Genomic DNA, 17232 nt, shown 5'->3' on the forward strand with positions numbered 1-17232 from the left:
TTGATGAGATGTCTCTCAAGGGAATTAGTATTTTCTTGGTAGTAAAGTAACGGGTTTGTTATTTCAGGTAATATTTAAAATCTGAAGAAAGATTTTCGGTTTTGTGATTAAGGGTTAAATAATCTAGATTCTATGCTGGCTCCGCCATACAGCCCAAATGTTACACTGGGCAATTTGCCTGATGTCTTCAAACTTAATTTTTCTTTCTCTAACATGAGAACAGCATTTATTTTCTCCCACCAAACATTCATCTTGCCTACTTTAGTGTCCATATAATTAGGTCACTGGGGCAACTCATAGAACCTAAAGTTCATCACACACCTCATTTACTGCTGGTCTGGGTTTTAAACTGTAAACTCTGCTACTATATTTGCATATACAGCTAGCATAACAAGACACAGAAATCAACTGGAGGATCTGAGAGTTGCAAGCAGACAACACTCCAGAAAGTTGGGAGTCCAGGGATTAAAGAGACCTTAACTTTTAAACAAACATTTTCCTTGCGTAAGAGAATGAAGTACTTTAAATTGAATAATAATTTTGCTATAATCCCTCCAAATAAGTGATAAAACTCTCTCCATCACAATGGCATGTTTTTCTCCCTTTCTCTCATTTAACAATTCTTACCTAAGTTTTTCAGATTAACTTTTTATTTAACATCCAGTAATGAGTCTGAAACATGAAAAACAAATTGTATTCCAATACATTTTCCTAGTGCCAATGCTTTAAATGTTAAAGGCATAAACATGCAGCTGACTCTCCACAAGCATGCAGTGTTACTGTTCAAATGTCCTTTAGACTGTGCGATAAAAGCACCAGACTCTGCATAAAGAAAGCCAGGTTCAGCACTAGCTCTGTCTACCAGATCTGCATAAAATGCTAACTAAGAGCTAACAAAAGTAAAGGCAAAATTTTGAAGAAAAATGTATTACAGCAAAAAGTTTGTTCATTAAATAAAATCATAGCAGAAGTCCTCAAGCACATTAAGTTGGACAATGAAAACTAAAAGTATTATGAAAAAGTAATGCTGGACGTTATGAACACATTCTGGCCAACAAAGTTCATTAAGAACATTATTTCTGTTAGTGTATAGCCAGATAAAAAAAGAAAGAAGAAAAGCGAAAAGAACTATCTGCTGCTTGCCTTTCTGGTTGTAGATTTAAAGCAAACTCCAACAGCAAACAATACAGAGAGTTATAAACAAGAGCAGCCCTCTGGAAAATTACAAGGCAAAAAGGTGCTCAGGGACCAGAGACCACAATTACTTCACTGTTTTCATGCAGTTTCAACTGTATTTATTTTCTCCATGCCCAACTAAATGAAACATTTGTGGAAGACCTAGGAATTGCATGCAGCTTTTGCTCCGAGAACGAAAATGAAATACTCAAATATTCAAGCACAAGCAACATGCTCAGAAAAACAAATGTAATCTGACACGCTACAAAGTATATTCAAAGGGAAGTATTGATTCACAACCACCAAATGGTGAAGGAGTTAGAAATACATAGTTTAGAAGAATCCACGCACATTTTTCTCATCTATCTTCTCTGAAACATTTGTAAGAGCTTTGTTCCAAAGCAAACAGAACACACAGCACAAGGAATGGCATGTCTTCCTAAACGAACAGACCAGATGGAGCAACTTGTTTATGTTGCAGTGAGTGTCTGCTCCAGACCAACAACAGTAGGAAGAAGGTAGTCTGAATGTGCAAGCCAGAGGTGAAGAGAAAAGCAACATATAGCAAACCCAAAACCACGATGCCAGAGAAGAGTCTTTCAAAAAACTTTGAAGAAATATTTTACATCGTTGCCAAGAAACGAGTAGGTGACAGGCAGTTTGCATTAGCCAAGACAACCCAACAAAAAAACCACAAAGCCTGAATTATCATCCTGGCAACAGAGAAGAGAGGGGTGCTTTTAGCAGACAGCAATTAAGGATTTGGCAAGCATCTGGAGGAAAGCAAAGAGTGTGAGTCAAAGATAACGCTAATATCACAAGTCCAGATAACAGAGAAAGATAAAGACACAATGAGAAACACATAGCAGAGAAATAATGAATTCAGGTCACAGTTCAGCATCCACTAGGACCAACAGAAGAAACAAGTGCAAGTGCAGGGAGCTGTGAAAGAACACATTTGGAGCAGAGAGTCATCTTTGCAACGTTGAGAGTCATCAAATATTGGGCAGAGGCAGTAACACACACCCACAAAAGCAGATGATTAACTTTTTGGTTAGGGAGAAACAGAAATAAAGGAAGTTAATGAATGAACTATAAAAGATTTTGAAAAAAAAAAAGGAGAGGGAGGCTTGGAAGTAAAGGTACAATACAGATGAGAAACGGTGACAGGAGACTCAGACAAGGGTGTTTCAGGCTTAGGGACGAACACACGGGAAGAGAAAAACTGTCAGTTTAACAGAATACCCCTATCTTCTTAAATGAAGCAGGAGTTAATCTACTAAGTGTGAACAGCTTGCCTTGTCCTAGTTAATTATTTAACCTTCACTTCTTGCTGAGGGTGAAGTACTAAAAGCATTACAGGTGCTTCATAATTACTACTGGTTAATAGAAGAAAGGGACATGATGAAATACACATTTAGAATTCGGTCACCCCTTTGTTTCAGCTGTATGTTTAATTTACACTCTGTATTTCCTTTTGGTAAATAAAAGTATTTTACTTCATGTGCTACAGCACACAACAACACTAAATGATAATCGAAGAGTTCAGCACTGAATATCTTTTAGAGTCTTTCCTTCACGCCATTAAGGAGAGATCTTCGAGCTTGCTTTGTTTTCCCATGATTGACATTACAAACATGTAAGTGGCAGACAAAATTAAAAAGTTTAAGATGAAAATGTTCACACTGGTAAGTCATGGGGAGCACAGAAACTTACCAGTTGCTAAAAAGTTCACTTTGGAACAAAAGCTCAAATGAGTTGCACTGTGTCAAGTCAAACAAAAGAAAGTACAAAACTAACAAAAACTCCTTTTTGCCTCAGTGAGTCCCAAGACCGATTCAGTATCCTCTCTGCCAAAGAAAGCATGCAGTGCTGCACACTCTCACGAGTCGACTGCAAATCTTGCTTTGTTTAATGTCTCAACTTCTCAGGTCAAGTGATTTAGATAAAAAGCTACATGTTAGTGTTCATGTGCAGAAAAACATTCAGTCATAGAACTGCAAAGGAGAAAAAAAAATGTATTTGAGTATGTATTAACCAAAACCTAGAAACTAACCTAAAAAACCATATTCTTTTCAACAGTTTGTTTTCTGCTGATCTCACTGTATGCTAGAATAAGCCTTATGATTTTTGAATGCTCAAAGACAGCGTTACTGGGAATTTCTGAACTGGCTACCATGACCTGCCCTGTTATTAACCTACTGAAAATGCATATCTGGCTAAAATTCCAATTAAGCTTTACTCTTAGTATTTTCCTGAGTAACCTTTGGAAATCCTGTGAGGGGACACGACATTTCTCCTCCCTTCTCTCGCAGTAACTGAAGCTTCTGCATGTTCACAGCCAGAGGACAGCAGCTCTTCTTGCTCCCAGCAGAGAGACAAGATAGCAGAAGGCAGCAAGAGAAATTAAAGGCTAAACAAAGATTAACCACACTGTCTACTTGTTCATAAAAATTCCACATGTTCATCTGCATTAGGTCAGCTAAAGCTGCGCTAAAAAAAAGCCTTTCATAATGTTATTTTCCCAAGTATAAATTGCTGGGCGTTCTACGCATGTAAAGTGACTAACAAGAATCTGTATGTTAAAATGTGATCCACTTCATACAAGAATGGTTTAGATGAACTAGATGAGTGTTTCTAGGCACATTCAAATCAGGAATGTTAGAATGACTCAATGTTAATATAAGTTATCACTGAAAAGAAGAGCTGAGGTGTAATTAAACAAAGCAGGTGGGAGCACTCTGGATTCACCTCATTCATAAGTAACTATTTCTCTCACTTTAAATCTCTTCACATTTTGAAAATAAACTTACAGATATCATTAGTTTCATCTTTCAATCCTTGCCTCATTTTCTTAATGGTTAAGTTTAAAACAACATTTGCTTTTAAATTATAAGTTGGGAAACCGGTACCTGGTAACTGGACTGCTGAAGTGAAATTAAGTGTTTAGCTCCCTTGAGTTCCTGTTTTCTTTGACTGTTTCCTTTCTTCCATTGACCAAATTCAAGACTTATGAACAAGCAATTAAGTTATCTTAGCTATGTTAAAATTAGCCTAATCCAGTAATGCATGTTATAGTTGAAATTATGCTGCTTAGATATTCAAGGGCCTTTATGTTAGAGTCAGAGAGAGCTACTAAACCCAGCCCCCCAGAAATAAGAAAAATTAGAGATCAGTTAGAAATACACACACAAAAAAAGTCTATTTGAGCAATTTTCTCTCTTAAGGTGATTTAATAATCTAGTAGGACTATAATGTTTTACCAAAAAAGTCGATGTTTGTTCTTCATAAAACACCACTAATACCCACTTCAGTCAGAGGAAGTTACTCATGTCCTGCAGCGAGATAACTACAGTATCAAAAGTAGAACATCTGGAAGGAAAAATGTAGTACTAAAATGAATGCAATATTATATCTGGATACCAGTTCACCAAAGTGCTCCTTGCTCTCCCCCCAAAAATACGTGCTAAAGTCTGATTTCCCTTGGCTTCCCAAAAATCAAACCACCCATTGAACCTATTCAGTACTCCCAACTTCATCACTACAAGTGTAAGTGCTATGCAGATTGAAGTGGTGCAGGGAAAGAATGGCTGTAAACAACAGGAAATCTTCAGAAGTTTAGCTTCTTAGTGTGCTTTTCGTCTGTCATTTAATCTACATTTTATGTACTTTATTCTCATCACCTGTAAGTCTTCTGCATACTTTTTACATTGCGGATCTTGGACTTCTGAGTGAATAGACATATTCAAGAATGCAAGGTTTGGGTTGGTTTTTGTCCCCCATTGATCAAAAAGCCAACACTATCAGGTCAAACTTACCACTGAAATTGAACTTACTAAACTCCGGGGGTGTATTTTACCTCAGTTTCAGAATTGCCCTAGGCAAAAATCCACCAAAAAAATAACAAAGAGCTCCCTCCATGCAATCACTCTTAAGAACTATTACCTGGTTTCTGTTCATCCCCAGAAAGCATACCCCTTGTTTGGATTATGTTTTTACTATTAACTATTTGGTACTTAGCACAGAGGCAGGAAAACACAGCATCTCTAACAGAAAACTCAAAACTAGCAGACTTCATAGAAGAACAATTTCATACGATCTCAGAAGCTTTTGAGGGCTTTAGCAAACCAGAAATGTAGTTACAACTTTAGTAGCTTAAAATTTATTTGTGATAACAAGCAAAAAAAAAAAGTATGAAACATTCTCATTTCATACTGATACTCTAAACTTGTCTTTTATTATATACAACAACAAAGAAGGATAATACAAAGAGCCATTAAATTGCAGGCATGCAAACAACATCTAAAGCTTAATTTTTCCCTGCAGTTTGAATGAGCAATCAGATTATTCTCTTGGTCTGAACAGACAGACAAACATGTCCACTGGCACTGGTCTACTAAAAAATAGCACCTTAAAGCTAATTGATACGATAGCTATCATATAAATCAGTACATATGATAGCTACCATAGATATGATAGCATGCCATTGATACGATAGGTATCTTCTCAAGTGCAATACAATAGAATTTATATAGAAAGGGTTCTGCAAAAACTAAAGACCTGTACAAACTACCTTATTCTCCCAACACTCTCAGATCCCTTTCAGAGTCATATAAACTATATTTGCAAACTTTCACATTTAATCTCGTGAAAAAAACAGCTAATTCTGTAGTTACCACAGGGTAACAATATAAGGAATATTTTTGCGCTTTGAGATTTAAAACAAACAAACAAACAAACAGAAAAACATCAAAACACCACCACCACCTAACTTAATGCTCCATGCTCTGCTATTTTTGCTTTTCACAGGCAAAATGTTCCCTGGAGGGATCAAAGCTACTGCAAGACCTAGTTTTCCACCAGCCATTATCTGAAATTGTCAGAAGACCAAGGCTGAAATCTGCCTCTGGACTCTTCCCCAGCTGATTGAAAGGTTTACCAGTGGCATCACTGGAATGAAGATTTCGTCATAAATCCTTGTGACTTTAGGGCGTGTAGATTATTAAAGAGACATCATACTACACTGCAAAATTACAAGGCCTTTACAAGGAACAGTTGAATTCTCTTAGAGACTCTGGACAGATGGCAGGATTTGACTATCAATAAATCAGCTTAGTCAAATTCATTATTAGTTCTCCAGCCCAATATTCACTGTGTATTCCTAATGAAATTGCTGAATGAAAAGGGCGATGTGCCAAGCTTATAGCAAGTAAACAACAGAAATCCATTTTCCTCCAAGATCAACCTCCTCCCAATGTGCTGTAAACGCTTATACAAATTAAAAAAAACAAAGCTCCTCTTGAAAAAGCAGCTCATTACAAAACACAAAAGATCAAAACCTAAATATTACTTTTTTATGTGTTTACTATTTAATCAAGTGTCTGTTAAGCTGTTTCTTTGTGGCTATCAAGTAAGTCAGGAAAATCAGGAGGTCAGACTGACTGTCACAGAACCACCACATCAATGAACAAGCATAATGGGCTTTCAGGTATCTAAAATAACAGGTCCCTCAAAGGCTAGACGTGCAGCTTCTCTGTGAGATAATTCCATCAGCAAGGGATGAGCGCTCCACTTATCAGAACTGGCACATAACGCTCAAGCACTACCTAATGCTCACAAGAAAAGATGCATGATTCTACTTTGATTTCTAAAAGGCAGTCCTGAGTTCCTGTTAATTCTCCTCTTAACAGCACAAGGAATCAAAAGCTTTCATAGAATTACCAGATTTGTAACCAAGCATTGACACAGAATTTTATTTTTTCAATGCACAATCAAAACTTATTTTGATGGAAGTCACACTCCATCATATTTTGTTAAGAAAAATGATTCTCATAAAAACATTTTTGCCTGTCCTCTGTGCAATGACATTTCTTCTCCCTTGTCACTGGAAGGTTAATGCTCAGGAAGTAGAATGAAGTGATTATCACTGTGCATGACAAGGACTGTTTGCTAAGCAATTACCCCTCAATCAGAATGTTACTTTTGTTTACACTCAACAGGGATAAGAAAAATGAATCCTAGATATTAGTATATGCTAAATACACCCATTTTATACTGCTTGAATTTTGAGCAGGCACGCACTTTAATGTAGGTGTGGCATTATTTTTAATGCAAAATTATGACACCTCTTCTGAAATCCTAACATTCTGTGCTATTAAATACATGCTCTCATTTTCATCAGCATGAGAAAGGTGGTTGATTTTGTTTGCATCAATACAATGAACTAACAAGCATACTCTTATTTGTACCAAAGCAAACACAGTATCCTTCTAACCTATATATTTATTTCTCTAAATTATTATCTGAAATATAGTCAATATTCCAAGTTCCCAATGAAAAGGTAAAAAAAAAAGCAATTTTAGCTCCATAGACAAGTACTATAATTTTCACCATATGTTAAGATTTTTAATAATTAGAGATACATATAACTGATAGCTCATGAATATAGTTTGCATACAGAGTACACAAAGTCTCCCTAAAACATTTCTACAATTGATTCCTTTTGTGATTTGACATGAGGTGAATGGTGTTGAACAATTTATTCACCATTGTTTGGGACAGGCTATTTAATTCATTTCTGACTTTTAAACAAGTCTGAGAGGTTGCATATATCTTCATATTAGCATAGATACTGGTTACCTACATTAATCATACACAACAGGCTTGTGCTCAGTTAGGTGGGTCTTTTCAAATACACAGCAATTAAACCCTCCTACATAGGAATCACTTAGCATTCACAGAATACTTTCTGTATGAGTACTAAATGTTTACAAATGAGGCTGGCATATTTTATATAACCTTCACCACCTTGGTTGGGACAACTAAGGAGTGCTATCATTATGTACGTAACAGAGTCATAGGCAGATGCAGATTAAATAAGGCCACCTTATTCCATACTCCCATCTTCCTCTTACGGCTATGGCATCTGGACTCTGAACTTGACACACCACTCATATTGCTAGCTTGAAACAAATGGTGTACCAATTCAGCATAGTTTACACGTTTTGCAAAAATGTTATGATTGTTATTAGTTACGATTTTAAGAAGTTTCCCACATACATTCAATCAGGCCACACTCTTTTCCACAGGAATCAAAAAAGTGAGACGGGCTGTCTCTGCTGAATTCCTAGTTCTGAAAAACACAAACATCATCAACTCCAAGTCTAAAGCTGTAGCCCCGAAGGAATTTTGGAGGAGTAAAAAGCCACTGACTCCTTCACAGCCTCCTTCAAAATGACAAAGATAAACAGAAGATTCAATATGCTAATGGTCACAGTGCTGCTTATTAGAGTCAATTTAAAATGAAGCTTCTGTCACATGGGAAATTCTAATCTGCTTTCCTTTCCAACTATCAACAAAAAATATTTTTAAAAGATCAAAATTTAAAAACTCTTTTCCCATGCAAGATGAAGAATAACATATCCAGCTGACTCTCACTAGACATTTTCATTTGAAACAAAAGTACTTTTACTTTCCCAAAATGAAATATTTTATGTTTTGTTAAAAATATTTTAACAGGAGCTTATTATTATCTGTATTTTTAGTGTTAGGGTCTTTCATTACCTTCCGTTAAAAAACGCAAAGCAAAATTGTAAACAATATTTAGTATGCAAAGCAAATGACACACTAGATTATCATTTGTAAATAAGATGCTAGATTTATGAACTGAGATTTTACAAATGCTGAAACAAAACCAGGATGCATTTGCTTAAACTGAACCACGCAAAGAAACAAAATGTGCCTACTTCCAATTTCTGTACTTAAATCAGTTAGGAATTACTCCTTATATTGTACCCTGCAGAAAGGACATTTTCTTTACCATAATTATTATTAATCCTTGCAAAAATCTGGATGGCCTTAGCGTTTTATCATTTCTAGTTGAATTAGCTGGCCTTTCATTTTATCTTTAAACCAGCCATTTTCATGCACAGTTTATCTATGTATAAACCATTCAGTAACAGCAGTTTGTCACCTTCATATATATTATTGATGAGAAAACAGACGACCCGCCAATTAAAGTGCATGCACTTGCCCCATCTCCAGGCTCAGCCTGAGGTACTGATGAAACAGTTGAAGTAAAAACTCAGTTTTACATTTCAAAGAAAGTTCAAAGGCAGTGAGAAGAGACTGCCCTGCAAAGGACACAGAAATTGTATTTATTGCTGGAAAAATTTATATAAGGTGTAGACTATATTATTTTCCTCTTATGATAATAAAAATTATACTATGAGTCCACATCTTGTTCAACAAGATGTTCTACTTAGTTTTCTTTTCAGTCTTGGATTAAATCTATTAATCTGACAAAATGATAATTTGAACATTCTTACAACACTAGTCACAGCTTCGTATCAAAAATACAGAGTCAAACAATGGTCAAGATATAAATCAAGCAGATTTAACTGGATTTGTGTTTCTGTTGCTACCCCGGCAAGATATAAAACAATATTTCTTGGGCCCCAAAATATTGCCAAGCGGTAAATCAAAGAAAATAGTAAAAGTATCTGAAATCGGTATGTCTTTAGATGGACAAACAACCCTGAGAACACTTGTCTTCTCTGCCTCCATCCAAATTCTTGGGTTGTCAAAAATCACCAAGCCATTCCATAAACATTAAGTATTTATTCCATGACCTACTAGTACTTTCTAAACTAAGCATAACAAGATAATTTATCCCAACAGAAATTATCTAAAATAAAATATTCTGCTAAAAATATGTATTTTAAAGAAATTAATATCAAACAAGATTACATTGGCTGCATAACATCTCTTTAACCTTGTTTCTGGAAAACCACATGGCCTTTCTTTCCTCTGTTTCTGAACTTAAGACTAAATATCCCATGTTAAGACACATTTATGCAGCTATTAATGAGTCATAAACACAACACACATTTCACAGTACAACTTTGCAATGATAACTCCACACTAGAAATGTACCACATTTACACTATAAGTTAATGAAAAAGAGCTGAGCTAAATCAGCACTAGCAGAGAACAAAAAATACTTCTCTTACCTCCATTTCTGTGCAGTGTAAACGGCCCGATTTATCTATAATTGAAAAAAAAAAAAAAAAGTTTTCAGATTAAGTAAAAGACGATGGACAAAAAAACCTAAAAACTTGAGTCACTTTTTTTTTGTTTTGAGTAATTGCCAAATATTCTTTGCCTTACTTTAATCACACATTTCAGTAATGTTTCCATTATATGCATGACAGAATTAACAACAAGAAGGCCCTGCCCTTTTTATTTGGATCCTTCACAATACTCTCTTTTAAAAAGATGTGTCTTTAATGCCTGGATTCATTATTTAAATTGTATGACTGATGCTTGGCCATGGAGGGAACATGAAAACATGTTGGCTTAAAATTAAGCAGCAGCAAATAATTATTTCAAGAGAAAAAACAACATTAATTCATAAACCAGGGAAAAGCCACTGTTTCATCTGATACTTCTGGGATATCAAAGAGTTCAACAACAACATGAAGTTCAAGCAAATTAAAGTTGAAACATTACTGTAATATTTTTGTAAGTCCCTCTTGTCAATTTTTGCATTTCCTCTGAGTTCAGAAACATCACTATGGAATTTATATAATACAGAAAAATTAAGTTTCTGAATTGTTTCATCAAATTGAAATATCAATTTTCTCAAAGACAAAACACTTTGGTATAAAAAGTGTAAGTGGCTTGACAGATTACAAAAAATAAGACTGAAATTTCGCAGCACATTAGGAAGATACCATTTCACTAAAAGCAGCAAGATTATAATTTCAAATTAATAATTCATATCAAAGTAGGGTGAAGTAATTCTGACAGGATGATTTTCTGTTGGAAAAATGATAATCAAGAAAGTCAAGTATTCCACAGAAATACATCCATTTCAAAGGGGAGATACCGAAAACTTTAATTTCAAAACAACAGATACTGAATTTTACTCTGTTTGTCTTTGCTTTTTGGCTGGATTGCACCTACACTGCTAATCTAAAATTTGCGAGTTTGGGCCTGATGGCACTCACCCTTGAAAATGCATGACACGATTTTGAGTCCCCACGTACTCAAAAACTAGAACGGCGCGCGTTCGCTTGACTGTGCGTACACTGAGAGCGTACGTTACAGGTGATGGCTGCTGAACACCACCCAGTGTAGCTGAAGGATTTATTGCAGTAGTTAGGAAGAGCCTGCAATTTGTAGCCATAACTGGAAGGACTGTTTTATCAGATTGCCTGGCAAGCCCAAGGGGCCTCAACCAACTGGTTAACGTAATGTCTGCACAAAGGAGTGATCGCGCCGACTTCGTACGTTAAATCTGAACGGCATGCAAAACTGTCGCAGTAGGGAAGAGTCACCTGCTTAGAAGATTAATTTTTCATACTGAACTGGTCACCTTCTCTTTGAAACTAAAGGTTAAACACATCTTGGATGAATAAGGAACATCTACCTAACACAGTGAAAGTTATTTACCTTCATTTTGAATTGTTGCCAATGCAAGCAGAATGCTTCGCACTGGTGTCTGACTTCAAAATGAAGAACAGAAGTGTGACTTAAAAAGGCAGCTTTTGCATCACGTATCATCTTTTCAAAAGGACTGGTGATTCTGGTTGATTCACTTCAAGGTCCACATAAGAGACATTTTTTGTTTAAAATGGTAACGTTCGTGTGATTGTTATAAATTATAAATGGGAGAAATTTACTGAGAACTTTTTTGAAAATCCTACGATTATTAGCAGATTTATGAATATTAGGGGCTACTTCTGTGAAACTGAAATGACAGATGACCAAAACAATGTACCTCCATGATACAAGATGATACAAGACTAATTCACAGAAATGTAGTTAAGATGGGGGGGGGGAAGTGTGCTGCCTTTTTTGGAAAAAAGTACTTTTTTTTTTTTTTTAAGTTACTACTTCAGAAAAAAGTAGTAATTTTAAACCTATAAGAATGCAATGGCATACAGAAGGCCACCAGTGTTTGCAATTACTGATAATTTAAAATATCTTGACTTACCCCTCCTATGGTCTACTGGGACAGGAGTCAAACTACCTACTAGATCCTCTCAGTAGCACAGACACAAAGCACTCATTGCTACTCCTCATAGCAATGCTGAGATCCTATGAAGATCCTTTTAATAGAAGTCCTAAGCAAGTCCTGAAGCACAAAACAAATAAATCGGCCCAGACCAAAACAAGTAAGGCAAAAAATTGTACTTCTGAAAGAAACAAGAAGCTTATCTCACACCCTCTTTGGCAGATCTTCTTTGATAAACTTCCATGAAAGCTGTTCTTCAAGGAAAAGCACTCAAACTTTGGAAATCTTCCTTATTTCATATACGGTACTATCAAAATTTACTACTGCTTTCAGAGCAAATCATAATTCATTTTTTGTTTTGTTATTAAAAGATGTAGGGAACATCTTAAACTGGATTATTTATTCCTATTATTTGTGAAGTGGGCAACAACACAAGAGAAGGGCAACATTTACACCAGCACTTTAAAAAGCAATAGCGTTGTCATGATTCCACGTGCTGGGGAAGAAAGGGGGAATACCAAGTAGTTTAAGTCTCACACCAGCTCAAACGCATCGCAGACAGTAGTCTAGACAGCTGCAAGCTACTAACTGACTTACACCATTTTAATATTATATTCCGCATCATGGTAATTATTAACTATACCATTCCATATCCCTCTGTACCCTGAGTCCAGCTATACACTTAACAAATTTCCCTGAGCTGTCTGCAACGACTTATGGGCCCACTCCTTCAGGAATTGCCCACATTTCTGAAGAGATCAGCATTAACAGTATTGACCCAAGAAACATGCACTTACTTGCATCTATCAAGACTGAAATTAATTTGCTTTTCTATGGCCCATGCAAGCCAATTTACTTATACTGGCTTTACTTATACTGGCTGGGAGTAGAAATTTCTTCTCTCTTCAGCTGATATGACTGAAAAAGCAGAAACTCTTTAATGTAGCCTAAGGGTCACACTTAGACTGTATTCCCTGTAAGAAGTCATAGAATAGTCTCTGTCTGCAAGAAGTATTAAGTGCTTATCTGGTAAATAGATGAAGACTTACAAAGTTATTTAAGATGCTGCTTCTTAACATCGATCCAGACTTCACAACCATTCAACTAGATACTAATCTGTGTAGCATCTTCACCACTCTTACTACCAAAAAAAATTCAACAGTATTTTTCCATGACAGCTTTCCAATAGTGACTAATGCATTCATTACTAGTAAATAGCGTAACTTTAACTGTCAAGTTAACTTCAGTTTATAAACAAGCTACAGTTTGGAAGATTATATGATCACTGAAATGCAAAAAAATGAACAGTTTTTGTAAGAAGAAAAGAAACTTAAATTGGAGGTTTGCTATATCTCTGAAAACAGTCTTCAAAGAGTCCTATGTGCCACCAAAAAAAAGAAGAAACCCCAAACCTTGACATCCATTTTTCATTCCTCAAAATTTCTGTTTGAAAACTATTCTTATTTCAAACCCTCAACAAGAGGAGTCATGCCAAACTCTCATCAACCATTAGGGCACGCTGTCTTATCCCTCAAGGCAGGAGCTTCAGGCTGCTATTTAGACCGGAAAAAATAATTCTTTTCACAAAATCTCTCAGAATGCTGTTAAAAAAAGATTATACTCAATTTATCTATAGCCCATGCTTCACTGAAGCACAATTTCCCTACCTTCCAAGGATTAACAGGTCACGGTTAGAAAGGGTCTTCATAGATTTAAAAACAAATAGCACGCATATCATGTACTGCTGCCAATAGTAAGAAGCACACATTTAAGACTGAATTTTAAAAGCAAAATAGGTAATTCAGCATGTTAAAATGGACTGACACAGGATATTTGTAAGAAAGCATGCAGGATGTGCAAAACCATTTGCACTCCTCTATCCGAAGAAAAATTAAGCTATGAGTTGACGTTAGTGATTTGACACCACAATCACGTGGCCGCTGTTTCAGCTATAACCAGCTGCTCTAAGAGCCCTGCAGCTTAGAGCCTGAGAGCATCTTCCTAGCTTTCCTCTAGTGTCTCAGATTCCTCTGCATAGATCCAAAAGCATTTGCTTCCAGACAGCTTCTTGCAGAATTGAAATTATTAGCACTGATTTTCAGGCAACAGTGTAGCTGATGTACGCATTTGCAACAAACCTGAAACTCATTTTGTGTTAAAGATTAATATTCTAATTAAATGCCACAGCCCATTTCTGCAGGTTTTGGGTGAAACCAAGCTGCTATTTCCACGACAGCAGAACTCAAGCTGCCTTCAGGAAAGACAGCCACTGCCCAGACATACTGGACGACAGTGGAAGAGGTGGCCGAAGAAGGAAGATGGGCTGATCGAAGGAAAGAGAGCAAGGGAGAACGCGGGAGTCACTAACACAAGATCCTTAAATTGAACAGTCTTTAGTCAGGCCCCCAAAATTAACGGTAAGTTGAATTTGTATTTGCTTTCTAGCTTTTACGTCTTCAAGAGGCACTGTAGCTACAATAGTAGGCTTTTCCCTGCCCTTCAGAGAATGAGGAACTCCTTTAAGAAAAAAAAAAAAAAGGAAAAAAAAGTGCAGACTCACATTTAATCATCTGATTGCAGGAACTGGAGCATTAGTTACCAAATCTGACAAGATTGTCAATACAAGTGTCAGGATTAGTACCAACAAGAGGAAAGGGAAAGAATTAAGAAAGCAAAGGCAACCAAGCAACATAAGGAAAAGAGATGAATATGCAAAGAACAGGATTCATAATTAAACGAAGGGAGAGGAAAATATTGATGTAGCAGGAGTGAGCCAGACTTCTGGCAGAGGACAGATATTACAAGATTAACAGGAGGACAGAGCAATCTTGCATGATAGAAAGAAACAGAAAAAAGTGAAAACGACAGAGACAAGTATAGGTAAAGTATAGCTTGGGAGTAAGAGACATCAGGCTGCAGGGAAGAAGGTCAAGAAAAGCAAGAACATGAGGAAGTTGAAGGAAGCAGACTGGATTAGGAGAGGTAATTGGACCCCTCGGAGCAGCGAGCATGGAGACCCATGGTTTTAAGTAAAAGACTTAGCCTTTGAGGATCAACATATCCTTCCTTTAAACTGTGTAATTACAAGGCAACAAGAAATGGGGTGAGTTTTTACAGCTTGTGGCTTTTTGGATCTAACTCATGATTTCTGTATCAGCCTACAGCTGATGATTTAGAAATGGTATGCCTCATTTTTCTACTTGGGAGAAGAAAGAGGAAAGAGAAAAAAAATTGTAACAAAATACAAGGAGAATTCTTAGAGAAGGTACTAGACCTAAGGCGGCCAGGACTTCCCTTCCCTGCGTCAATCTTTTTTCATGCCTTCATCTTTCTCCATTCAACACTTCACTGAAGTTACTCCTCATTTTGTACAGTCATAAGCAATCCTCTTGTACATTGCACAAAGCAAAGGTAATGACTAAGAGGTCTTCAGTGTTAACACCCAGTTAAATTTTGTAATAAAAATTATTTTAAAATAATATTTTTTAATTCCAAATTAACAAATCCATACTACCTTAGTACTACCTTATAAGATGTAATTAAATGGTCGCTCTTTGTCTTGTCCCATTTCTAGCCCACAGAAGGAAGCCGGCTGTGGTCACCAAACAACTCTTTCTACGTTCCACTGCTCACTCTCTTTAGCAAACCTCTAAGTTTACCTAGAGGTATCACATCAGTTTTCGTTATTCTAAGATAAATACTGTGGTAGATATGCATCTCCAAGTGCTGCTGAGCTCTATTCGTAGCTGCCAGTCTCTTCTGCAGACGCTTAAGTACAGATACTGCGCTCACTTTCCTCTGGCCTGTCCACATATCAACCCTTCCCAAAAAATGTGAATCTGCAGAGTTCATGTGTCTCAATTTTTTTTTTTTTTTAAAAAAGTTCTGTTACTCTAATCGCATTCTAATTTTTCCTGGAGCTATCCACTTGCTTGCTCATTCAACAAGTATGTGTGCTTGTGGCAGAATTCTGACTCCTTTGAAGTCACCAGTAGTTTCTGACATCATGTTTGATGGATCCAGAGTTTCAAGCAGGTCACAGCTTTTCTAAATTGATAACACAGTACTGTCGGATCTGTTAAGAATTTTCACCAGCTGTTAATAAACTCTCTCAAGTAGATTAAAAAGTAGTTCTCCTAATTCTTCTCCACCTCAGCTATGTCTTTGCAGTCTTGTATTTACACTGTACAAACTGACTCATCTCCTTTTGTTCCTCTTAAAATGCACAGTAATAAAATTCAATAACACACAGTTGTGTGTTTCATGCAAGCTAGCTTAAGGTTTTATCAGGAATAGAACAATATTCGTTTTGTCTCCTTACCGGATCCAATGCTGTAATGTGATAAATTAATTCAGAAACAAAGAGTGAACACTCTCCAGTTTCCTTTTAACAGACATTATGGAAAAGCTTCCCCACTTTTATAAAGACACGTTCATTGCCACATGGATCCAGGATTTTCTGTACCTTTAATCCTCTTGTCACCTGCAACATACCTAGCGCACACTTGGCAAATGCAGTCACGCTCGGGTCAGACTCATTCACAACACTGTTGCTGTGCGGGTCATTTTCACTGCCTGTCGCTCTGATCACATCTTGCCCTCTGAATAGTCCTGGTAAAGGCACGCACTCGCTCACTCTCTCTGTCACATCATACACTGCTACCGTCTTCATTTTCAAAGCCCTTCTCATGCTACCCCAGTCCTACCCATCATCTCTCATTGGGTACTGTGGGGTAAACTGTCACCTCCAGCCAGCCCCTGAAGTTGGACTCCATTACCCACTTTTTTTTTTTTTTTTTAAAAAAAAAAAAAAAAAGCATCTTTGTTCTTTCTCCAGTGATGCCCCACAGGGACATCACATTAACTCTCCGCAACATGATGGCAGATGTCTCATTTTTCATTCTACTCTTCAATCACTGTTAACAATGACGACTGCAGTTCCACTTTCCTTTTTACAGCAACATTGTTACTGCACTGGTCAAGAAAACTTCCATTAAAGTACAAATGTGTTATCTTTTACTTTAAGTCGTTAGGAA

General features: G+C 36.6%; 1 protein-coding gene across 1 annotated transcript in view; it reads right to left on the reverse strand.

The window, feature by feature from the left end:
• The window catches only part of LOC104070667 (protein spire homolog 1-like), a gene marked incomplete at its 3' end in the record, with an annotated part of 112878 nt that extends 95992 nt beyond the window's left edge, over positions 1–16886 (reverse strand). The window contains exons 1-2 of the mRNA XM_009580737.1: positions 16691–16886; positions 10188–10222 (exon numbers count right to left, since the gene is read on the reverse strand). Coding sequence (XP_009579032.1) covers positions 10188–10222; positions 16691–16886 — 231 coding nt within the window. The remainder of the gene's footprint in view (positions 1–10187; positions 10223–16690) is intronic.
• Positions 16887–17232: the final 346 nt, after the last annotated feature.

The sequence above is a fragment of the Fulmarus glacialis genome, unplaced genomic scaffold (assembly GCF_000690835.1).
Source record: "Fulmarus glacialis isolate BGI_N327 unplaced genomic scaffold, ASM69083v1 scaffold28800, whole genome shotgun sequence".
In the NCBI taxonomy this organism is placed as follows: domain Eukaryota; kingdom Metazoa; phylum Chordata; class Aves; order Procellariiformes; family Procellariidae; genus Fulmarus; species Fulmarus glacialis.